The 25,920-nt window shown below is 43.4% G+C and overlaps 1 protein-coding gene across 3 annotated transcripts in view; it reads left to right on the forward strand.

The window, feature by feature from the left end:
* Positions 1-25,920, forward strand: part of TUBGCP5 (tubulin gamma complex component 5) — a 53,665-nt gene that overhangs the window by 24,731 nt on the left and 3,014 nt on the right. For all 3 annotated transcript variants that reach the window (XM_068268125.1, XM_068268124.1, XM_068268126.1), the window contains 10 exons: positions 2,507-2,622; positions 5,358-5,626; positions 7,126-7,324; positions 9,735-9,923; positions 12,402-12,584; positions 14,784-14,868; positions 17,283-17,403; positions 20,321-20,499; positions 22,621-22,746; positions 23,639-23,727. In XM_068268125.1, the coding sequence (XP_068124226.1) occupies positions 2,507-2,622; positions 5,358-5,626; positions 7,126-7,324; positions 9,735-9,923; positions 12,402-12,584; positions 14,784-14,868; positions 17,283-17,403; positions 20,321-20,499; positions 22,621-22,746; positions 23,639-23,727 (1,556 nt within the window). The remainder of the gene's footprint in view (positions 1-2,506; positions 2,623-5,357; positions 5,627-7,125; positions 7,325-9,734; positions 9,924-12,401; positions 12,585-14,783; positions 14,869-17,282; positions 17,404-20,320; positions 20,500-22,620; positions 22,747-23,638; positions 23,728-25,920) is intronic.

Below are 25,920 nucleotides of genomic sequence, written 5' to 3' on the forward strand. Positions count from 1 at the left end.
GATTGGGAGGACTTTATGGGATCTAGAGCCTGCCTTCTCCATAGCTAAACATCTCACTCGTTCGGGGTAAGCCGCGCAGGAGGTTTTCTCAGGCCCTGCTGGGCCGATCTCCGTAATTTTTTTTCTTGCTGGACGCAGCTAGCACTTTGCTAGCTGCGCCAGCACACTGATCGCCGCCGCCCCGCGCTCGATCGCCGCTATCCGCGCCGCCGTAGAGCCCCCCCCTAGACCCCTGCGCTGCCTGGCCTATCAGCGCCAGGCAGCGCTAAGGGGTGGATCGGGACTCCCTTAGACGTCGGTGACGTCATCCCGCCCCGTCGCCATGGCGACGGGGGAAGCCCTCCAGGAAATCCCGTTCTTTGAACGGGATTTCCTGATCGCCTATCGCCGGAGGCGATCGGCGGGGCTGGGGGGATGCCGCTGAGCAGCGGCTATCATGTAGCGAGCCCTGGGCTCGCTACATGATTAAAAAAAACACAAAAAAAGGCAGCGCTGCCCCCTGGCGGTTTTTAATATACCGCCAGGGAGGTTAAAGTTCAATTCAATGCACAGGCCTAGATATGCACACTTTTAAAATATGAATGAATAGGTCTTAGTTTCAAATGAAGCTTCTTCAGTTAAAAATCCTGTTGTATAATACATTGACGGCGAGAATAGAAGGGGCTGCAGTTTGTCTTGCATGTTCAGACAAGATGTGTGGCACATGCTTAACCTTCCTGGCCGCACAGGAGGATTTCTCAGGCACTACTGGGCCGATTTGCATAATTTTTTTTTTTCGCTACACGCAGCTAGCACTTTGCTAGCTGCGTGTGCACACCAATCGCCGCCGCTCCGCGCCGATTCGCCTATATCTGCCGCCCCCCCAGCCTGGCCTATCAGCGCCAGCCAGCGCTGAGGGGTGGATCGGGACTCACGATGACGTCATCACGCTCCAGGAAATCCCGTTCTTTGAACGGGATTCCCTGATCGCAGATCGCCGAGCCCTAGGCTCGCTACATGATTATATAAAAAAAAAAACTGCTGCGCTGACCCCTGGCGGTTTTTAATAGACCGCCAGGAGGGTTAAAGTGAACCGGAGGTGAGAGTGATATGGAGGCTGCCATATTTATTTCCTTTTAAACAATACTAGTTGCCTGGCAGTCCTACTGATCTATTTGGCTGCAGTAGTGAACTGAATTACACCAGAAACAAGCATGCAGCTAATCCTTGTCAGTTCTGACAATATTGTCAGAAACCCCCGACCTGCTGCATGCTTGTTCAGGGTCGAGGGTTGAAAGTATTAGAGGCAGAGGACCAGCAGGGCAGCCAGGCAACTGGTATTGCTTAAAAGGAAATAAATATGGCAGCCTCCATATTATTCTCACCTCGGGTTCCCTTTAAACTCCAAGACAATTACACTATGGCATTTGTAACCCATTTACTTAGAGACTCTGTAACAAAATTTTCCTCCTCATTTCTTCTATCCTATAAGTTCCTATGCCTGTTCTAATGTGCTCTGTTTTACTGCAGCCTTTTCTAATTGCACAGTGGCTGTATTATCTCTGTTATATGATCTAATCTTCTCTCCTCTGTCGGCTCTGTCGGGCTGAGGCAGTCAGGCTGGAATGTGCTGTACTGCTTGTGATTGGATAGAAGCTATACACACCCTCTCCATGCCCCCTCCAAGCTCTGTATGACTCACACACTGAGCTACTCTCAGTGTATTACTTGCTATGTCTTTTGTTTGTATACACTGGATAAAAATGGCAATTACAAGCCAGGATTGCAGCAGGGAGAGGCAGAAACGGCACAGGGGGGCCCAGGAGAACATAATGAATAGAATGGTATTCTTTTTGTTGTAAGAATTTTACAGTACAGATTCTCTTTAAAGGGAACCTGAAGTAAGCCCACTTGTCCTTTCGCAGGGCCCCTCTGAACATATCCAACAAGAGCTTGTGGGATATGTTCTGGAAGCCACACTACCCTCTACCCCCCATGTACAAGTTGGACCGTACTGTGCATGCTGTAGTACAGTCTGCTTCGGCGAGTAGCATGAAGCCGTTCATGTATGCACATGACGACTGTGCTCTTACACGAAGGGGTGCTCAGTCGCAAACAAGTAGGGGGTCCTGGCAACCAGTGGTGAGGTCAAAGAGGACATGCAAAGTCTCTGGAGCATCCAGGGCTTCCCTCTACTTGAGTAAATATCTACCTTTTTTTTAAAGTCAAGGGTTTGCTTTAAACTTTCATTGTTTGAGAATGAAGATGGCAGCCTCCATATTCCTCTCAATTCAGGTTCCCTTTAAAAGGGATTTATTGACAAGCACCAAATAGCTTGTACACAGGTAATAACAATTTCTGCCACTGAGTGCTAGAAAAGCATTTGTGCCTGGATGTTGATGTTGAGCAAATTATAACACCAGTAGCTTATATATTTAAGTGAAAATTAACAATTTATTTTTAATTTGCCTAAATGTTTTTGTGTTTCTAAGCAGCTTTTATTTTATATGTAATTGTTTACTTTTAGGTTTCTCTGTTATTTTTCCTATGGGTGGAAACGGTGAGACCATATTTAGAAATAGTTGATAAATGGATTGTTCATGGACATCTCTTTGACCCAGCAAAGGAATTCATTATTCAGCGGTAGGTATAGAGTTGAATGCAGGCTTGGCATGTCTGGTATTTTTCAGCTTCTCTATTCTTTTTGTTTGTTTTGTTTTTTCTATTTTGTAATTTTTAGTTTTTTTTTTTTTTTTAGTTTACAAGTACGGAGTGAATGCTTTTGCTGTTTAAAATGACAGCTTGTGCCTTAAAGAAAACTTGTAACATGAAAAAGTTCCCCTGGGGGGTACTCACCTTGGGAGGGGGAAGCCTCAGGGTCCCAATGAGGCTTCCCACGCCGTCCTCCGTCCCTCGGGGGTTTCGCTGCAGCCCTCCGAACAGCGGCCATGTAAATATTTACCTTCCTGACTCCTGCGCAGGTGCTGTGGTGGCTCTCGGCTCCGAAACAGGCGGAAATACCCGATCGCCGTCGGGTCTGCTCTACTGCGCAGGCGCAAGTCTCCGGCACCTGCGCAGTAGAGCGGACCCGACTGAGATCGGGTATTTCCGTCTACTTCGGAGCCGAAAGCCGCAACAGCGCCCCCGCTGGAGCCTGGAAAGGTAAATATTGAACAGGCTGTCGGATCTGTTGGGCCGCTGTTTGGAGGGCTGCAGCGAGACCCCTGTAGGACAGAGGACGGCGTGGGAAGCCTCATTGGGACCCTGAGGCTTCCCCTCCCGAGATGAGTACCCCCCAGGGGAACTTTTTCATGTTACAGTGTCTCTTTAACATGGGGGAATCGAGCTTGGCAGAGAATGTCTGTCTGCTTTCTAGTTCCCCAAGAATGTCAAGGTGTGGTGTGTATTGATTCTCATTTAATAACTCAGTGTGAGGACAGCTGCTCAGTCTTGTCAGTAGTCCTCACCTGTCAGTGAGTAGCCAAAAACATACCTTTTATTTATGTCATAAGTCACATAAAAGCTGCTTAATTTGAAGCTCAAAGTGACATAGTAATATCAGTATGTTTCTACTGTTATTTCTTTTTTTCCCGTTGTTGCTTTCTATATGGGACCTGCCATCTTACTTGGGATGTCAGGACTATGCACAGCATAGATATAATTCACAGCAATTTTAAAGGTCCGTACACACGCCGGACCGCAGGCAACGACGGGTCCGTCGTCACCTCCCGCTGGGCGGGTTTTCAGCAGACAGTCCGGCGTGTGTATAGCCTGTCGGCGGACTGATACGGCTGATTCTGAGTGATCCGCCCGGCAGATCGCTCAGAAACAGCCGTATCAGTCTGCAGACAGACTGTACACACGCGGGACTGTCGCTGGAACTCCCACCCAGCGGGAGGTGACGACGGACACATCGTTGCCTGCAGTCCGGCGTGTGTACGGACCTTAAGTCTCCTGTTCGTTGTCCTTCAGTATGTCAGCAGAAAGACTTAAAAGAAACCCTGGGCCACTCTTGTCTCCTGCTGGGCTGCCCGGTACTGTGGGAGAGTCAAGCTTTTGTTGAGCTCTATCGCACATGCTCAGTCTGACTGTTTGCGCTCCCGCTGCTTGGAGCGTTCTGCGCCTGGACAGTAGTTCCTGCGAATGCTCAGAACGCTTCCGACCATGGGAGCGTGACCGGGCCATGAATGCACAACGAAGCGTGACTCGGCCAGAAAACTGGGCTGCCCAGTGGGAGGCGGGAGCAGCCTGGGAAGATGGCTAGGGACCAACGGGCTCAAGGGGGCTGGAGGAAGCTCCAGGTAAGTGTAAAACCTGAGACCTCTTTGGTCTCAGGTACACTTTAACCTCCTTAGCGGTAACCCCGTGCTGGACACTGGGTAAGCCGCCGGAGGGTACCGCTCAGGCCCTGCTGGGCCGATATACATAATTTTTTTTTCAAACATGCAGCTAGCACTTTGCTAGCTGTGTGTTTGGTCTGATCGCCGTCGCCCACCGCTGATTCGCTGCTATTCCCCCCCCCCCCCCACTCCCCCCCAGGCCCCTTGCGCTGCCTGGCCAATCAGTGCCAGGCAGCGCTAAGGCGTGGATCGGAGCACCCGCCGACGTGATGACGTCGGTGACGTCATCGCGATCGTCGCCATGGCGACGGGAAGCCCATACAGGGAATCCCGTTCAGAACGGGATTCCCTGCAGGGCAAAAGCGCCGGCGGCGATCGGAGGGGTGGGAGGGGGGAAGCATGTAGCTAGCGCTAGGCTAGCTACATGCTTTAAAAAAAAAAAAAAATTTTAAAAAGGTGCTGCGCTGCCCCCTGGCGGAGTTTTTTTACCGCCAGGGAGGTTAATCACTGTTTTGTGTCTGCAAGGTTTCTTTAAATCTGAGGTGATACATTGCCTAGGCGACGGGGGAGAGAGAAACAGAATTTTGTAAATTTACAGTGCCAAACTAATAGCATTTTAGTAAGGAGGCTTTTTGGTCTCTTTCAGCGCTCCTGTGAGTTTTGGTGCACCATGAGCTTGCTGGGCAATCTGTAACCACCTGTATGAGTAGATTCTTCACTTTTTCCTGACTGTGAATTATAGCTCACAACAGGAATAGCCACAATAATAATAATAAAAAATAGTTTGCAGTGATTACCAGTTTTATTACTTTTCTTTATTTCCTGGCCTGGTGACTGCTATGATTTCCATAGAGCCTGAATAATTATTGGACCAAGGGGGTGAAGGTAGATTTCTCCAGTCCTGACACAGGCAGCTGTAACAACCTGACAAATTCTATCCCTTCTACATTTTATCCAAAACTTGGGGGAAAAAATGGTTTACATTTAGATATTGGCTGTATTTTTGCTTTTTCAATATGTCTGGTCTTCTTTGTGCAGTAATAAGGATGTTCCTGTTAATCATCGTGACTTCTGGTATGCCACCTACACATTATACAGTATATCAGAGAAGACTGCCGAGAATGAAGACAAAATGAGTGACAATGCCAGTGCCAGCTCAGGCAGTGACCAGGCCCCAGCAAGCAGGCAGCACACAATGGTCTCTTTCCTGAGGCCTGTCCTGAAGCAGATCATCATGGCAGGGAAGTCCATGCAGCTTTTAAAGAACCTAAAGTGTAAATCAATCCAACAGCAAGACTCATCAAGAGGTAGGTTATGTGAATTAAAGGGTGAACACTGTTAACAATATTACATTAGCTGAAAAGTAGTTGTTAATTTAACACCTCATTTGAATGTATGTTTTTAATTAAAATTGTGTTCCAAGCAATTATTAATTTTTAGAACATGTTTTCCATACTTGTATAGTGCCATCAGATTACACATATGGCCTCAATTCACTAATCAGTTTAGACTAGTCTACTAATGGTTTTTAGTCTACTGATGGTTTGGTCAGTTGCATCAAAAGGGAATTCACTATTACCAAATGTTTTAGACCTGGTATAAACCATTTGGTGGAGAAAGGATCAAAAGATGCAATTCACAAACAAGTAGCTATGACTGACATCCTTCTCCTTTGATGGGCTCTCCTGTGCATACAATTTAACTGCTGCATAATTAATTCAAAAGGTTCCATCCTCACATCTAAAATACCTCACAGAATTACTTTACCAACAAGAAATCAGCTGGTCCTCTGTCAGAAAAAGTGGGTGTGGTTACTCCTTGTTTGCCTTTGTGAATTGTATAATTACTGAATGTTAGAGCAGGTCTAAAAAACAGCTCTAAAACATTACACCAAACCATCAGTAGACTAAAAACCATCTGAAGACTAGTCTAAACTGCTTAGTGAATTGAGGCCATAGAGCTTTACAGAGCACAGAACCATTTGTTATTGTTAATGCTATCCCAAGGACCTAATTATATAGTTCCTATTAGTCGGTACTCTTACAAACAATGTTGTATAGTCCTATACATCAATTAGTTAGATAATATACCCATATATATTTGGATTGTTGGAGTAAACCGGAATACCCAGAGAAAGCCCCTGTATACCGGTCCGAGGGATGGAGGTGGGATTCAGTTATAATAATACTAGTGATGTTAGGCAACATTGCTAGTGTCTCTGTATAACCTTGACGGAACCAAGCACCGAAAAAAAATACAAAATACACAGTGAATACTGTATGTGTTGTCTAGCATACTGCAGGAAATCTTCTTACACTGTGTCCCTTAGACATGTAATCACAATCTGACTACCTGACTGTGTATATCAAACAGCTAGAGTCATTGTCAGTGTAGGTATATGTCAGTGCGATCCTTAAAGTGGAGCTATAATCAAAATATCTCCTCTCCTCAAAAGGTTTGGCATGCCATAAAAACATAGACTGTTTAACATTGCTAAAGCTTATCAATTACGTGCTGCACACCTTCCCTGATTGTCTTTGGATCAGGGTGAGTAAATCTAGCAGAGAAGGGTTGTTTTTTTTTTTTTTTTTTCAGGGTTCAGTGTGACTGTAAGCAGAAGAGTTTTCCGCACTGTAGTTTATTCTTCTGCTCAGTTTTAGGTTAGCAGCACTGGTGTGTTTTTAGCAATATTTTAGCACAAGTGGAATTTCAGCACATGAGCTATAAGGTTAGTCTAATCTGTACCTATATGAGATATTTTGGTTTAATTTTTCTGTACTGTCTCTTCTCTGTTGTGATGATTTAGATGCAGACAGGAAAAGTTTGTACACACTGTTCTTGGAGTCTGTTCAGTCTCGACTACAGCATGGAAAGGAATCTGTTCCAGACAGTGCTACAGAGCAACAAGTTAATAAGCAGAGTCTTATAAAGATGCAGTCCATAGTGGCCAGACACCTGGAGTTGAATGATGTACATGATCCACTGCTGGCTATAAACTTTGCAAGGTAATACGAGCTTAATAATGAATTTGCAGCCACTATATTCCTCTCTCACTTTAGGTGTCCTTAAAGGGAATGTCCAAGCAAAATAAAAAAAAAATGAGTTTCACTTACCTGGGGCTTCTACTAGCCCCATGCAGCCATCCTGTGCCCTCGTAGTCACTCACTGCTGCTCCAGTCCCCCGCTGGCAGCTTGCCAACCTCGGAGGTCGGCGGGACGCATTGCGTACATTTTTACACATTCCCGCTAGTGCAGGAACATTAAAGCATACATTTTTACGCATTACTGGTTCAATGCGTAAAAATGTACGCATTGAACCAGTAACGTGTAGAAATGTATGTGTTAATGTTCCTGCACTAGCGGGAATGCGTAAAAATGTCATCCCGCCGACCTCCGAGGTCGGCAAGCTGCCAGCGGGGGACTGGAGCAGCAGTGAGTGACTACGAGGGCACAGGATGGCTGCATGGGGCTGGTAGAATCCCCAGGAAAGTGAAACTCATTTTTTTATTTTGCTTGAACCTTCCCTTTAAACTAAGAATTACAAAGAAGACTGGATCAGAGACTGGAAACTGCTTTCTGTATACGGTGGGTTGCAAAAGTATTCGGCCCCCTTGAAGTTTTCCACATTTTGTCACTTTACTGCCACAAACATGCATCAATTTTATTGGAATTCCATGTGAAAGACCAATACAAAGTGGTGTACATGTGAGAAGTAGATTGAAAATCATACATCATTTCAAAAAATGTTTTACAAATAAATAACTGCAAAGTGGGGTGTGCGTAATTATTCGGCCCCCTGAGTCAATACTTTGTAGAACCACCATTAGCTGCAATTACAGCTGCCAGTCTTTTAGGGTATGTCTCTACCAGCTTTGCACATCTAGAGACTGAAATCCTTGCCCATTCTTCTTTGCAAAACAGCTCCAGCTCAGTCAGATTAGATGGACAGCGTTTGTGAACAGCAGTTTTCAGATCTTGCCACAGATTCTCAATCGCATTTAGATCTGGACTTTGAATGGGCCATTCTAACACGTAGATATGTTTTGTTTTAAACCATTCCATTGTTGCCCTGGCTTTATGTTTAGGGTCGTTGTCCTGCTGGAAGGTGAACCTCCATCCCAGTCTCAAGTCTTTTGCAGTCTCCAAGAGGTTTTCTTCCAAGTTTGCCCTGTATTTGGCTCCATCCATCTTCCCATCAACTCTGACCAGCTTCCCTGTCCCTGCTGAAGAGATGCACCCCCCGAGCATGATGCTGCCACCACCATATTTGACAGTGGGAATGGTGTGTTCTGAGTGATGTGCAGTGTTAGTTTTCTGCCACACATAGCGTTTTGCATTTTGGCCAAAAAGTTCCATTTTGGTCTCATCTGACCAGAGCACCTTCTTCCACATGGTTGCTGTGTCCCCCACATGGCTTGTGGCACACTGCAAACGGGACTTCTTATGCTTTCTGTTAACAATGCCTTTCTTCTTGTCACTCTTCCATAAAGGCCAACTTTGTACAGTGCATGACTAATAGTTGTCCTATGGACAGAGTCTCCCACCTGAGCTGTAGATCTCTGCAGCTCGTCCAGAGTCACCATGGGCCTCTTGACTGCATTTCTGATCAGCGCTCTCCTTGTTCGGCCTGTGAGTTTAGGTGAATGGCCTTGTCTTGGTAGGTTTACAGTTGTGCCATACTCCTTCCATTTCTGAATGATCGCTTGAACAGTGCTCCGTGGGATGTTCAAGGCTTTGGTAATCTTTTTGTAGCCTAAGCCTGATTTAAATTTCTCAATAACTTGATCCCTGACCTGTCTTGTGTGTTCTTTGGACTTCACAGTGTTGTTGCTCCCAATATTCTCTTAGACAACCTCTGAGGCCCTCACAGAGCAGCTGTATTTGTACTGACATTAGATTACACACAGGTGCACTCTATTTAGTCATTAGCACTCATCAGGCAATGTCTATAAGCAACTGACTGCACTCAGATCAAAGGGGGCCGAATATTATGCACACACCACTTTGCAGTTATTTATTTGTAAAACATATTTGGAATCGTGTATGATTTTCGTTCCACTTCTCATGTGTACACCACTTTGTATTGGTCCTTCATGTGGAATTCCAATAAAATTGATTCATGTTTGTGGCAGTTATATGACAAAATGTGGAAAACTTCAAGGGGGCCGAATACTTTTGCAACCCATTGTACATCTTCATATGTTTAATTTTCTAAATTGTGTTTTACAACAAACACTAAAATTGTGTTAGTTGCTGAGATGAGATTTTACCTGGCTTTGGTTTTTACTGTTGATAAAACTGAAGTGTGCAGTATAGTGTATTACTAATGGCTTAATAGGCGGACCCTGTTGAACATCCTGTGATAACCTTTTTTTTTTTTTTTTTTTTTTTTTTTTTTTTTTCCCCCCCCTGAAGGTTGTACCTGGATCAGAGTGATTTCCTGGAGATGTTTACATGTGAAGATATCAGTGTAGACAGGTCCTCAGAATCAGTAACTTGTCAGTCCTTTGAACTAACTCTTCGATCATGCCTTTATCCACACATTGATAAGCAATACCTGAAGTGCTGTGGGAACCTCATGCAAACTCTGAAAGAAGATTATAAGTACGTAAGCAGAGTGTACAGTAAGTGCCAAAATGGCTGATTAAAGAGGAACAAAAATAAAAATGTGATTCCCATAAATATTAACCTTTTCAAATCCTAAAGCCAATGATCTGATTTAACTTCTTCCTAAATTTTCTCGCTCATGTATCTATACCTTACCAGCAAAATACTGAGTCTCTAGCCAACATGAATATAATCAAAATGTTTTCTCAAATAAGGTCAGTATGTCTCCATCTGAATAATGAAAAATCCTTGTCCAACCATCTCTATATATTTTGTAGACACGCACCTATGTGTGATTACTGTGCTTATACTGTTGGCTGCTTTGGAGTTCTGCACAAGGGGGTGGGGGTGTTGTGGTTGGTAGGTTGCAAAAGTATGCAAAAATATTTACTTTCTACTTTGTATAGAATTAAAGGATATCAGAGCCCAAAAAAAAAAATTGAGAAACGGGGGGGATCAGACATATATAGTGAGCTGTCATGATCTCCGCTCCCCCGTTCTCCTTCCTGCCACCCTCCAGTACCTGTAATTGCCCTTCCGGACCCGTCTTCCGTCGGGAATCAGTGCGCCTGTGCTGGCCACGATGCACGCGTACTACAGTACACAACCATTGCTGAGAGCAATCTGTGCAGGTGCATGTGTATGATGTCACGCGCATGCGCGACGGGGCTGTATGGCAGATACAGGTACACCGGGGTGAATGGGAGGAGCGGTGAGCATCAGGACAGCTTACCATGCATGCCTGCTCCCCCTCTATTTGGGCTCTGGTATCCTTTAACAGCTAATGACACAGAAAGGTACATTTTATACCAAACTGCTTCTTCAGCAGTCAAGTCAGCACCATCGAATAATAATTAAGCTCTTTTATTGGTTAAAAAAAACAGCATAACAGGCATCACAGCGACAGCAGCGCTTTTTCGGTCCTCAGACCTTTTTCAAGCTGTATCAAGCAATGTTATACTAAGAAACACACAGTGCATACCTCCTTCACCAAACACCAATCACAGGTAAGATCCCACAGCCAATCAAACTTTCTCAGCGGCCAGATGGACCACATAGGGAACTGCAGTCTCCAACATGCAAATTGAGGCATCCCATAATAATAGAGACGAACACTCCTCCCCCCTCCCCCCGCTCATAAGATATACAAATGTATGCAAAAATATGTGCATATGCGCATCTGCTTACCAGCAGCTCCAAACGAGATTCCTCCAGTGCGTGAGAGCCCATTCGCAGTCATTTCATGGATCACATGACGTCACAAAGGCGACCAATCACGTGACTAAACGTCACTAGAGGGCGTGCCCAGGACGCTCCTAATCACCATGGCAATCCAACGCTTGTATCCGGACAATAAGCCGGCATACAGCGTGCATAACAAGTAACGTGTCAAAACGTCACAAGGGGGGCGTCCACAAGACGCTCCATCTCCATGGAGACTGAATGCGCTAGTATCTGGCTAACAAGTCGGCATACAGCGCACTTCATCAAAAATATAAGGAATATGAAAAAGATCAGTTACAAAGACCCTGCGGCAATTGACATACAAGCACTCACCCGCTGGATCTCGCCCAAAACTGCCAGCAATCCTAAAGGGGTCAAAAAATAAATACGTTGGTCGCTTCTTGGCTTCAAGGAATCTTAACATCATGATTGGCATATCTAAAATAAAAGAAATACCAAATAAATATATAAGAATAAATATACAATATTATCCTAATTGACTCCTGCCCCTACAAAAGACACTGTAGCATCCCCGTTATATGCAAGGCAAAAGATCATATTCCTTGTTAAGACACCCCTCCCCATGGTCCCCAAGTTGCGTATCCAACCTGCTTGCAATCTTAATTGAGTGACTGAATGGCCATGTTGTTTAAAATGATTGGAGATTGCTTGTTCCTCATCACCCCCCCCCCCCATCGCGCTTTTGTGTGAAGAAATCCTGTCCTTTTAAGGGCTGGGTCGTTTTTCCTATATATCCCAGCCCACAAGGACATTTTAACAAATAAACGACGAAAGTCGATTCGCAATTGTAATACTCTTTCATGTAAAATTTCCGACCGCTGGAGGGGTGGGAGAAGCAGTCTCCTTTAGAAATTAGACTGCACATATACCAAACTGCAACTGTTGACATCAGGTGTATGAAAAATAAGCAATTAAAAGTTTAGGAACTGGAACCAGATGTTGAAAGGTGATGTAGCATTCAGTCACGATGCTGTAGTGGTGTATGTATCCATCCATCCATCCATCCTTTCGGCTTGATACTTGACTTTCTGTTGATTTGTATTACGCTTTCCTTTGCTAGATCCTGCCAGGATACTCAGCAAACTTTGGAATCAGAACCACATTTTCTCGGTTGCTTTTTGGATGTATTTCATATATTTTTTTTATGTTGATAGTTATAAATAAAATTAAACTTAAACCTCCCTTTATTATTTCTATGTTTTATTAACAGTCAAATTTCCTTTACTTTAGGTTGATCGAGTATCTGAAGTCGATGAGAAACTTCTTCCTCCTTGAAGCTGGGGATACGATGTATGATTTTTACACCTCCATATTTGATAAAATAAGGGAGAAGGAACTGTGGCAGAATGTTGTGTTTCTGAATGTGCAGCTGCAAGAAGCAGTCAGTCAGCGTTACCCGGAGGACAGTGCACGGTAAGCAGCGGACGCAATCATTTGTGTGTCACAGTAATCAATGTTTGGCATTTCTCTCTGTCTGGGATAAGTGCATGTCTAGTTTCAGTTTGGGCACTACTTTTAAAAGATCTTTAAAGGGATACTGTAGGGGGGTCGGGGGAAAATGAGCTGAACTTACCCGGGGCTTCTAATGGTCCCCCGCAGACATCCTGTGCCAGCGCAGCCGCTCACCGATGCTCAGGTCCCGCCTCCGGTTCACTTCGGGAATTTCTGACTTTAAAGTCACAAAACCACTGCGCCTGCGTTGCCGTGTCCTCGATCACGCTGATGTCATCAAGAGCGCACAGCGCAGGCCCAGTATGGTCTGTGTCTGCGCAGTACACTCCTGGTGACATCAGCGGGAGCGAGGACACGGCAATGCAGGCACAGTGGTTTTCTGACTTTAAAGTCAGAAAATCCAGAAGTGAACTGGAGGCGGGGCCGGAGCATTGGGGAGTGGCTGCGCCAACACAGGATGTCTGCGGGGGACCATTAGAAGCCCCGGGTAAGTTCAGCTCATTTTCCCCCGACCCCCCTACAGTATCCCTTTAAGGCTGGATGCACACTGTGCATGTTGCATAACAAACGCGTTATATAATGTGTGTGAACTGCAAGGGAGACTGCGAGCATTATAACATGCAGCTTAATTCAAAGCCCTGCATGCAGTGAGTAAGAATAAGTCTATTTCCTTTAGGACATTACATTTTGTATACGTTTTTGCAAATTTTCACATGCGTCTAACAATCATTACATGAAAAATGGAAGCATGGTGCAGAAATCTGCAGCATACCATCCAAATTGGCATTCAGAAGGAAATCACTCCATTGACATTCACCGGTTACATTTTCAATGCAAAAATTTGCATTGTGAATTCGCACTTAGTGGAAACGGGCCTTAAGGTGCATACACACATCTGATTTTATGCCTGATTGTCGTTCAGACTGGATATTTGATTGCCTTGTCATTCAAACAAAGTCATCCAAACTCCTTGTACACACAGACAAAAAGTTTGAAATGCTAATTACTGCTAATTTAAATGTCATTTGACTGGTCAATGGACTGGATAGAACAATGGACCAGATCAAAAGACTGATCAAATGACCTGTTGTTTGAATGTCTATTAGTGTCAAAGTAATAGACTTTCAAACAAGTCATTTATACACATGTACCGACCTGTCGTTTGAACGACAGTTAGTCCACGGATCCGCCGAGCAGATCAGTCAAAACTGTTGCTATCAGTCTAACGATAGAACGTACACACGTCCAACTGTCGTTAAAATGACTGGTTTGAACGACAAATATCAGACGTGTGTACGTACCTGTAGAGGACAACTATAGAGAGAAGTATATGGAGACTGCCATATTTATCTTCTCTTAAGGCTCATACACACGTCCAGTTTAATGCACAACATGACCAACCACGCAACAAGTTGTTTACCTGACAAGTACACACACACACACACACGCGCGCGCTAAATGACAAATTTCACAACATTACCGCATTCAAAAACAAAGTTGTTTAAAAGACTTGTGCACACATCCCAACTTGCCTGATAAATGGTCAGATTGATTCACTGGTTGGATCTGGGAAACAACCTGTTTATCAGTTGGTTATCTGGTTGTTTTTCAGCTGTACACACACTCAACTTATCTTCCAACAGACAAGTCTGGAAGATAGTTGGACGGATTGTTGGTTCATGTGTATGAGCCTTTAAACCATACCTGTTGCCTGGCAGCCCTGCTGATCTATTTGGCTGCAGTAGTGTCTATTTGGCATGCAGCTAATGTTTTCAGATCTGCCAAAAATGTCAGAAACATCTGATCCGGCATATGCTTGTTCGGGATCTATTGCTAAATGTATTAGAGGCCAGGCAACTGGTATTGCTTATAAGGAAATCAATATGGCAGCCTCATCCCCTCAGTACGATCTGTCACAACGCAGTATTGTAAAAAGGCCCATAGAATTGTATGGGCAGGGAGCTTGCATACAGAATTATTCTGCAATGCAACAGATATAGTGTGAATGCACTCTGTAGTGGTCCTCATTGTGGATTTCTTTTTTTAACTCTAGTAGTTCATGGCTTCATTTATAAATTGGTTAATCTGCTTCTTGGCATAATAGATGTGATTGTGAAATGAGTAATTTATAACATTCTTGCTAATTTTCTTATTAATCAGATTATCAATCTGTTTTGAAAATGTTGACTTGGCTAAAAAGAAGCTTCCAGTGCATACCTTAGATGGACTTGTACTCAGTTACAAGGTGAGTGAGTAGCTCTGCATGCCTTCATAACGTGTTTATAAAAAATGTTTTGTTTTGTTTTTCCTTGCGGAATAATTTTATTAAATCTCCACTTCAGAAAAACAAACAATTTTGGATAGTGTGGAAAGTGGTACTACATCTTTTGTGGTGGGTTTTTTTTCCCCCTTCATGGACAGTAGCTCTCACTACCCAAGTTCTGGCAGAAAGTGGATAAATCTCGCAGGAGCACAGACTGCAGCAACAAACAAAATACTTTTGTTGCTGAGTAGTGAATTACTATTTTTATTTATGTCCATAAGCAACACAAAACTTAAAGTGAACCAGAGACGAATCACCCTCATGTATTTTACCATATATATATATCAGTGGGAACATTAGAGAAAACATCTACCATGCTCTCTGTTACATCCTTCACTGCTCAGCCTGCTTGTTAGCAGCCCTGATAAAATCTCAGACTGAGCATTCAGTCTGGCTTTGCTCAGGAATCATTCTAGCTGAGTCTGTCTTCTCTGATGTCTTTTTCAAGCCCAAGCCTGCCCCCTTGTGGCTCTGCTATGATTCCTGAGTAAAGCCAGACTGAATGCTCAGTCGGGGATTTTATCAGTGCTGATAAGAAGCAGGATGAGCAGTGAAGAATGAAGCAGAGAGCAGGGTAGGTGTTTTATCTAATGTTCCCACTGATATATATGGTAAAATACATGAGGGTGCTTCGTTTCTGGTTCACTTTAAATTCATGAGGTTTTGGGAAAGCGGCCTCCACACTGTCTAATTCAAGATGCAGTAGTTACATAGATGTAAAACATTACACAAACGAAACCTCACTAAAATATTGTGCAGAGCTTGTTTAACTTGAACACCTATTAAACTTCCCAGTGCACCCCAATGCATCTTTACGTTGCATTCCAACCTCTGCTGATAACAGGAGATCAGCTTTGCATATGGTGAAGCTACAAAATAGTTTCCAGATGTTGGCTTGAATTTGCAGATATTGTAATGTTTCATTCCTATGTCTGAAGACTCTAATTTCTCTTGGGAATTAAATTCTGCAATTGGAAATTCGTGACACGTGGTTTGGTTCAGTGAGGGCTTGTTCACACTGGGGCGCTTTGTAGATCATTGGCAATCAGCAAAAACGCTGTACAGATGTAATACTTTGGGATGATTCTCACTGCAGCGTTTGCAATTTACATAAATAGCAAATGCGCTACATGCAGCATATTGGGGCGATTACAATGTGATTCTGGTTGTATTGAACAGGAATCAAAATCGCAAAATTTAGAGCCGCAAAATAGCAGTTTTGATTTGCGTGCCAAGTGTGAACCAGCCCTAAGTCCTCTTTGCTGTAAGATCTTCTATTGCTAACCAGTGGAAAAAGACACTTTCAGCCATTGGTTTGACACAAAAACTATTTTAGTGATGCGTTCTGGAAAAAAATAAAAAATGCCACATTTAAAGTGTACCAGAGCTGAAACATTTAAAAAGATTTTATACATACCTGGGGCTTCCTCCAGCCCCATCTGCTCGGATCGCTTCCACACTGCCATCCTCCGCTGCCCGCAGCTTCGGGAACGCGGTCCCGTCACTGACGTCAGTCATGGCCAGCTACGCAGGAGAAGTGCGCCCTCTATGTATCTCTCCAGCGGCCGCAAACAGCTCACTTCTCTTACATTAGACTGCGGGCAGCGGAGGATGGCAGTGTGGAAGCGATCCGAGCAGATGGGGCTGGAGGAAGCCCCAGGTATGTATAAAATCTTTTTAATGTTTCAGCTTTGAGTCCCTTTAAAGACAGATCCAACTTCCACAGCAATGCAACCCAGGAATAATTGTCTGAATGTATATAATGGCTATCGGCTGTAAGAATCCAAAGGAGGTTCACATTTCTTTTCATGCTGCCAAGGCTCACCAACAGTGCAATGATTGTGGTTTCTTGGGAAACGTGCTGTTGGTGGGATTTGAGGACAGGTTTGGGGAACTTTGCTATAAAACCTATTTACCTTCAGGGCCCGTTTCCACTATCGCGAATCCGCATGCATTGTCTGCATGCAGATTTGCATAGCCAATACAGGTGGATGGCCCTGTTTCCACTTGTCAGTAATCCTGAGCGTTTTTCTGTGCGGGAGAAATCTGCACGGCAGAGCCATCAGAATTCACACACCGCTATGCGAATCGTCGCTAATGTATTTAATAGGGAAATCACATGCGGTTTTTACCGCGATTCCGCATAGAAACTGTTAAATCACACAGGCAGTGACATGGTTAAAATCGCATAAATACCAACCTATGCGAAATCGCGGTAAAAAACGCATGCGATTACGCCAGCGGGGAATCAGCTGCGATTCCGCACCAGTGGAAACGGGCCCTCACACTCAACATCTGACCTTTTCTGTCTTTGTTCCCCCTTTACATTTTCCTAGGTGCCATGGCCTGTCGACATTGTTATAAGTTCCGAATGTCAGAAGATTTATAATCAGATATTTCTTCTTTTGCTGTTAATAAAATGGGCAAAGTACAGTTTGGATGTCTTACAGTTTAATGGTAAGAATGTGTTTTTTTTTTTTTTTGTTCTTTTTTGTTTCCTCTTCTAAATTTAAAACCTTTGTAAATGAGTGAACTATGCAGGTGTCCTCCGATCTAGTAGGAATCATGTTATAATCAGTACTTCAAGTGACCCTTTAGTCTGCTGGGATTAAAAAGTAGATTTAAATATAAAATCTAACTGTGAGATACCTAAAAAAATAAAAAAAATCATTTCGAGGAGGAGGAGGATATATACAATGGTTCATCTTATCAGTTTATTTTCACCTCGTGTTTCCTTTAAAGGGACACTTAAGTCAAACAAAAAAAATGAGTTTTACTCACCTGGGGCTTCCAATAGCCCGCTGCAGCTGTCCGGTGCCCTCGTCGTCTCCCTCCGATCCTCCTGGCCCCACCGGCAGCCACTTCCTGTTTCGGTGACAGGAGCTGACAGGCTGGGGACGCGAGTGATTCTTTGCGTTCCCAGACACATTTGCACCCTCTATGCTGCTATATGGTATATGACATATGCTATAGTAGCATAGATGGCGCTATTGTGGCCAGGAACGCGAAGAATCACTCGCGTCCCCAGCCTGTCAGCTCCTGTCACCGAAACAAGAAGTGGCTGCTGGCGGGGCCAGGAGGATCGGAGGGAGACGGCGAGGGCATGGGGACAGCTGCAGCGGGCTATTGGAAGCCCCAGGTGAGTAAAACTCATTTTTTTGTTTGACTTAAGTGTCCCTTTAAAGGGTATCTAAAAGGAAACTGAGCACATTCTCTTTCACTGGAATCTCTCCTGACATAGACGCTGCCATGTTCCCCCCTCCCCTTCTCACATTCCTTATTTACAGAAGTCAGAGATGCTATCTTGGCACATTGACACACACCATGGCTTTGAAGACACACTCCTAATTACTAATCCCCTTTGCTGATGAAAGGCATTGTTTACCTCTTGGTAATTAGCTCAATAAAACAATTAGAGGTTCCTGAAGTCTCTGTGGATGGGGACAATCGGCAGGCCTGCTCAAACAGGCTAATTTAACTACTTTGAATGTAAAATACAAGGTAAAATTAAAGCTTATTTTAATAATGAAACAGATAGTTGGCATGCATTTTTCATGTGCTATAGAAATGTCCTGAGTGAAAAAAAGGTGCTCGGTTCACTTTAACCGAGATTAAAAAAGGATAGTCCTCAACTGTCCTCCGGTCCGGAATGCGAACAAGGATGTGCGTGGCCAAGGACCAACACTTAGTCAGCTGAAAACAAAAATAACCGGCGGCGGGGGGACCAGAGGATAGTCAAGAACAGTTGAGGTCTGCAGGGGGCATGGGGAAGCGAACACGGCCTACACAGCGCAGGAGATTTGGGCACAGCCAGCGCCACCATAGTCCGTAATAGAATTACTGCTATAGCAGCGCACAGTGAGTAACTTCGATGCCATCGGAAGACTGAGCTGAAGTTACTTTTAAAACACTGTAATTCCCTACCATCCACTTCAATCTGGAGGGGGAATAGAAATTAACGCCATCGGGACTTGTGCAGGAGCAGGGTAAGCTGTATCCTGTGATTAAAGCTAATGTCACCCCATATTTAATTTAAAAAAAAAAAGTCAGATACTCACCTAAGGAGAGGGAAGGCTCGGTTCTAATGAGCCTTCCCTCTCCTATCCCGGTGCCCTCAGTGCTGCGCTGGCTCCCCCGTTCGCATCCGCCGCCGCGGGGACTTCGGAAGTCTTCGGGAGCCGAGTCCTCCAGAAGACTGGCGGCACAAGTGCGTCATAGAGGGCGCATGCGCAGTGTAGAGCGGGCCCGTCTTCGGGAGCACTCGGGCTCCCGAAGCATTTCCGAAGCCTCCCTTCGGCCGGGAAACAGCAGTATTTGACCGAAACGGTCGAATACCACTACGGGGGAGCCAGCGCAACGACGAGGATCGGGAGAGGGAAAGCTCTATGGGACCCAGAGCCTCCCTCTCCTTAGGTGAGTATCTGACTTTTTTTATTTAAATATGGGTTCCCATTAGCTTTAAAGGGGAACTGAAGAGAGAGGTATATGGAGGCGGTCATGTTTATTTCCTTTTAATCAATACCAGTTGCCTGGCAGCCCTGCTGGTCTATTTCTCTGCAGTAGTATCTGATTAAAACCAGAAACAAGCATGCAGCTAGTCTTGTCAGATCAGACTTATAAGTCTGAACCACTGAAACACCTGATCTGCTGCATGCTTGTTCAGGGGCTATGGTTAATAGTATTAGAGGCAGAGGATCAGCAGGGCTGCCAGACAACTGGTATTGTCTAAATGGAAATAAACATGACAGCCTCCATATACCTCTCTCTTCAGTTCCCCTTTAAGTCTCCCAGCGGCGATTTCACAAGTTTGCTGGGGAAGCCCCAGATAAGTGAAACTTTTTAAAAAAAATTTGGCTAAGGTTCCCTTTACCCTCTATCACTTGATAGATCTGCACCAGCCCTGCACATTACACACCTCCCATGGATCCAGCTCGGGGTTACCGCTCTCAGCTTCGGATTTCTGGCCAGAGCCTGACTCGGTATTACTACTAAGGAGGTTAATGCTGTGTTCCTGTAAAAAAAGACAAAAAAACCCTCTCTTTGATATCACAGTATATACAATAAATCTCGTTTTAAGGCACCCTGATAACTTTTACAATCTTGACATACAGTATGGTAATCTATATAAATATAAGCTACCTGCAGTAGAAACAAATAGGGAGGCTAAGAAAGGCAAAGGGTTGGTACTCCCTCCTGTCACTGAGGGACTTCTTCCTGACATGCTTGGCAACAGTGAGTCGAGTTCTGTCACAGTTTTCCCAGAAGATTGCCAGGCACTCTATCACCATACTATGAATGTGTCTAGGTAAATTTACTATTCTTTTAAATTATTGTTTTTAATAGTATATATGTTTGTATTTTGTTTTTTTCCTAGACATGGACAGTTTAGCCAAAAAGGAATCCCCAAATGAAGACTTGGGAAGTGAACCGCAAATGCTGCCTCATCTTTTACAACAAGATGAGCCCAAAAACCAGCAAATTCATCGTATGTTCATACTGCGAGTGAAGCTTATGCATTTTGTCAACAGTCTCCACAATTATATTATGACCAGGGTTAGTTACCGTATATATCATGTTATTTGCATGTTAGAAGATCTACAGAAGTTGTATTTACAAACACACACACACACACACACACACACATACACACCACACTCACACACTCACACACACTCACACTATACACACATACACACACACATACCCACACTCACACACACTCACACACACTCACTATACACACACACATATACACACACACATACACACACATACACACACACACACTCACTATACACACACACATATACACACACACTCACACACACTCACACTATACACACTCACACTATACACACTCACACTATACACATACACACACACATACACACACACACACATACACACACACACACACACACACACACACACACACACGTTTTTATTTTCTGCAGGTATTTGTAAAGTGCGAAGAAAAATCTGTTCTGTGTTCTCGTTTTTTATTCTGAGCCACAACCATAGAGGGTCATTAAGGACCTGTTGGTCTGAAACGCAGCAGCTCCTGTGGTAAGGGTCTATTCACACTTTCAAAATGCTAGCGATTTTGCTAGCATTTTGCTTGGGCGATTTTTGGCAGTAATGCGGAAAAAATCGGCATTTACACTTGGCGATTTTTTTTTTTCATTATTGCAATCGCGTTTAGCGCTTCTATAGCACTAAACACGATTGCCAGGAAATCGCCTGAAAAATGGTGCAGGATACAAATTTACGTTTGGCGATTTACGTTAATTGCCGTCGATTAATGCAAATCGCCCAAGTGAGAACAGGCTCATTGGGTATTATTGCACTAGCGCTTTAAAAAGCGCTAGCGCTTGAGCGTTTTGCCAAAATCGCCAGAAAAACGCTCAAGTGTGAATGGGGCTTAATTGTTGCTTCTCTATTGATTGTGAGATCAGGAATATATGTATTTATATTATAACAGAGCAGGTGAGGACCTTTTTTCACATGGTCACTTGCAGAGATTGGGGCTCCTCTGTCCATTCCAGTTTGGCAATACTACAAAGTACTAATTATAATAATAGATGTTGCACTCCTCAAATACTTCAAAGTCCTACTCTGACTGGTTCGCTTCACCGCATATATTAGAAACACAGCTTATAAAGTGTAAGCGCTTGGAAGAGCCTTGGGTAATAGCATAGACCTGAAAGTCCTTTGCAATGAATGTCCCATCAATTCCCAGACATTCTTATCAAATTCAGTTAGTTTTCCAATCTTCTGAGTGCCAGTGGGATATAGTAATACCTCAGAAAAACAAAAAAAGTAAATAATAATAATGCAGTATGTTCACATGTATTTGATCCTCTACCTGCCACGTGGTTTTCAGATACTTGTGAGAAAGCTATGTACCACCGTCACTAATAGTAAATGCAATGCACTCACTAGATTGTGTTCCTGCTCCACTATAAACCGCCTCTGCATTTTTTTTCTTACTGCATCAGCTTTCCAATTGCAGGAAATTCCTCGGCATCAGCATATCTCAGGAAAATAATATAGTAGAAAAAATAGTGCAGTATATTCCAATTAGATGTCACCATCCAAACGTGGCATGTCTAGCACCATTGACTTTACTTACCATCACCAATATCTAATACAATTTGGGGGCGATTATTATGACAAACAGCTAATTGCGCCTGTTTATAGCCGCTGGATCCAATCCAGCCAGTTCAGGGATACACATGGATAGTTTCCACCACAAGCATAGGTCCTATTAAACTAAACACACGCTTCCACAGCATAATATATCCTTGATAATATAAAATATATAATGATCCACTCAAATGTTCCAATAAAAAAAGTGCATATACTGTATACGTTAAAACCAGTGTCCTGGGTCAAAACAGCATGCTCCTCCATGTGCCACCACTAAGCTCCACCAGGCTTGCAGAAACCATCTATATTATGTAAATGTTTGGGGTTTTTTTAAGTAGATTTTCATGTGGCTAGTGGATTGCAGAAGATCTCCACCTTTGCTGCTTAAATTCTTGAACCTTCTGGTATATTCTTGTAGCATATTTTTTTTTTTGATAACCTGAAATTTAAACCTATTATTATAAGTTTCTTTTTTTTTTCTTTAATACAAAGATAATATAAATTATATGTTGTGTTTTTAATTAGATACTTCATAGCACTGGTTTAGAATTCCAGCATCAAGTGGAGGAAGCAAAAGATCTGGACCAGCTGATTAAAATTCACTACAGATACCTGTCTACTATTCATGATCGTTGCCTTTTAAGGGAAAAGGTATGATAATAATGGTTCATTTTCTGTAAATTTTTTTTTTGTTGTAGTTTTGTTTCTCTTTAAGAAGCTAAGCATTAGTCTGCTTGCTAATACACCACACTGATTTAATGCTTAGTAGTAGATGACCTTTGGCAAGTCTCCCTTACACTGCTACTGCCAATAGAGCGCGCCCTAGTGGCTGCTGCTCTGCTCTGGCGCTTTGAGTCCGCAAGGAGAAAAGCGCAATATAAATGTTATTTGTCTTATTTGTCTAGTAGATGAGGATTACAATACTGCATATCATAGTTATTCAGTCCCTCGTCACTCCGCCATGACTGCACAAATCACCTCTACTACTTGCCTTATTCCTTTATCACTAAAGGCTAAAGGAACACACCTATGTCATTTTACTATTCTGTGCTCTTGCCACAATCCACTTACCTGGGGCTTTCTACAGCCCCTGCCTGCGGCTCTGTGCCCACGCTGCAGTTTCGCTCCACGCTGGTGGTCCTGGGTCCCCTCGGCGCAGGATTCCTACTACGCCTGGGCAAGTGGCTCTGAGTCTCGCTGACGTCATTTGGATTGTACAGCGCAGGCGCAGTACTACTGCGCCTGCGCTGTACAGTGTAGATGACGCCTAGCATGACCAGTGAACCGCACGCTGGAGCGCAGAGAGTGCCGACGTGGAAGCCGACCTGGCGAGGTCAGCTTTGCCACCGGAGGGGACCGAGGGCACAGGACAGATGCCAGGGGCTGGAAGAAGCCCCAGGTAAGTGGATTTTTTATATGCCTTGGACCACTACTTTAAGTAAATATTTCTGTTTTTTTTTTTTTTTTTTTTTTTTTTTTTTATTTCACAAACCCTGGAGTCAGTGCTGCTGAATTTATAAAAATCTGATTTTTCTTGCCTTAGGTCAGTTCTGTAAAAGAAGCAATAATGAAAGTGATGAATGTTGTTCTAATGTTTGCTGACCGCTGGCATGCTGGCTTAGGAGCTTGGAAGTAAGTTCTGCTCATTTTTGTGTGTGTAATACTGTACACCAATTACTGTAATGCTGTGGCACATCTATATAGATTTCCCCAACCTCCTATTTGTTTTACAACATTTGGTCTTGTTCTCTTCTTTCATTTTCTTATGTAAGACTTTTACAATTGTGATCATTTTGCTGAGGAGGAGATGGGATGAGTATGGCAAAGCTTGCTAGGTTTTATGAATGCCGATAAGGATAATACATAAAAGAAACTCACTAGCTATAGTATGAACTAATGCAAGTGCGTTACTGTAACGTGATATTTTTTTTTTTTAACAAATCATTTTTATTGATTTTCATCGAAAAACACTAACAAACAAGTACGCGTAGGTACTCAAAGAACAGCACATAGAAGGGAAAGCAATGGTGTACATGCTGATTATACATGAGGTGCAACTTACAATAGCTATAACCATAGATATTATATGCAGTAGGAAGAAGCTGTTGTATTATAATGTGTTCATAACAGTTGAGTCGTAACTTGCAAATTGCATCAAAAATAAGTCAAACAGGCATATATTCCTCGATTCAGACAGTGTGGTCATGACTGTGCCACCAATTGAAGAGGTTAAGAAGGGGAGAAACAAGACAGAGAGAGGGAGAAGAGAATAGAATTAGAATACTATAAGTGGAAAAGGAGTAAAAGTCCAGTGCCTACCTCCATATACCAGGGTTCATAGAGACATTACAGGGTATAGAACAAAGAATAGTTACATTAATTCCGTAATTCAATCCTCTGGGCTTGTAGGGAGAGCTTCTACATTGTTATACCATGGGGCCCATATTTTATCAAATCTACTGGGGCAGTTACGGCTTTTGTATGTTAATCGATATAAGGGTAGGCTTTTCATAATGGTGTATTTCCAATAGTTAAAAGAGGGGGGCTTATCTGATTTCCAGGTACGGAGTATTTCTTTTCGACCATAGAAGCATACTATTCTAATTAGATATTGGGGATGTTTGCCCGGTGGAGTATCATCCAGCAGTCCCAGTAAAAAGGCCCTAGGGGAGAGTATCAGTCGTGTTTGCAGAATGTCATTAAGTAGTTCATTTATCTTAGACCAGAAGGAAAGTACATGTGGACATTCCCAGAACATGTGAAAGAAAGTTCCTGGATTTGTAGTGCATCTAGGGCAATTGGGGGTATTGGAAGTAGAGATTTTGTGCATACGCACAGGTGTAAGATAGGTACGATGAAGAAATTTGAATTGTATTAGGCGATCTCTGGCCGAGATAGGGGTTTTGACAAAATTCTCTAGTATTTCTTCCCAGTCTTTAGTATCTAATCCAGGAACTTCCTCATTCCATGTAGCTTGGCATCTGGTAAGGCTATGAGTATTACTGTTCATGAGGGCAAAGTAGATTACCGAAAGAGGCTTCTCCAGGCCATCCACCATTAATGTGTGTTCTAAATCACAAGAAACCAATGTTGGGCTACCATCTTTGAATTGGGTGTTATAGGCGTGCCTGATTTGTATATATCTGAAAAACATTCTGTTAGATAGGTTGAATGTATTTTTGAGAGTGTTAAAAGGTAATATTACTGCGTTCCCTATAATATGCTGCATGGCTTTTATGCCCTGGCGGGCCCATAGACCGGGGTCTGGTATTTGTGAGAAGTGGGGTAGATAAGGATTGTCCCATAGCGGTGTATAAGGCGAGAGTTTATCAGCGTTCCCTGTATATGCGAGCATGTCTTTCCATATTTTGGTTGTAGTAAACATGAGGCTTGTACATCTAAAATCCCCCCTAGTGCCTCTGAATGCCAGCAGGGTGAGTCTCTCATAAGAGCCCAGTATGGCTGCCTCCACCGCGACCGCAGCATTATATTTATCTTGGGAGAACCACCATCTTATTGTGACTAGAACAGCAGCACAGTAATAGAGATACATATTTGGGAGGGCCAGGCCACCCTGATCTGTTGGAAGCTGTAAAGTGGCAAGGGATACTTTCGGTACATTGCCTCCCCATATAAAACTAGATATTAGAGAATGTAATTTATTAAAGAATGTTTTGGGAATAAGTATAGGCGTTTGGCGAAAAACGTATAAAAATTTAGGTAGGAATATCATCTTAAATATATTAATCCTGCCAATTAACGAGAGAGGGAGAGTTTTCCATATTAGGGCTTTTTGTTGGAATTTATCAACTACTGGTTGTATAT

The sequence above is a fragment of the Hyperolius riggenbachi genome, chromosome 2 (assembly GCF_040937935.1).
Source record: "Hyperolius riggenbachi isolate aHypRig1 chromosome 2, aHypRig1.pri, whole genome shotgun sequence".
Lineage (NCBI taxonomy): Eukaryota > Metazoa > Chordata > Amphibia > Anura > Hyperoliidae > Hyperolius > Hyperolius riggenbachi.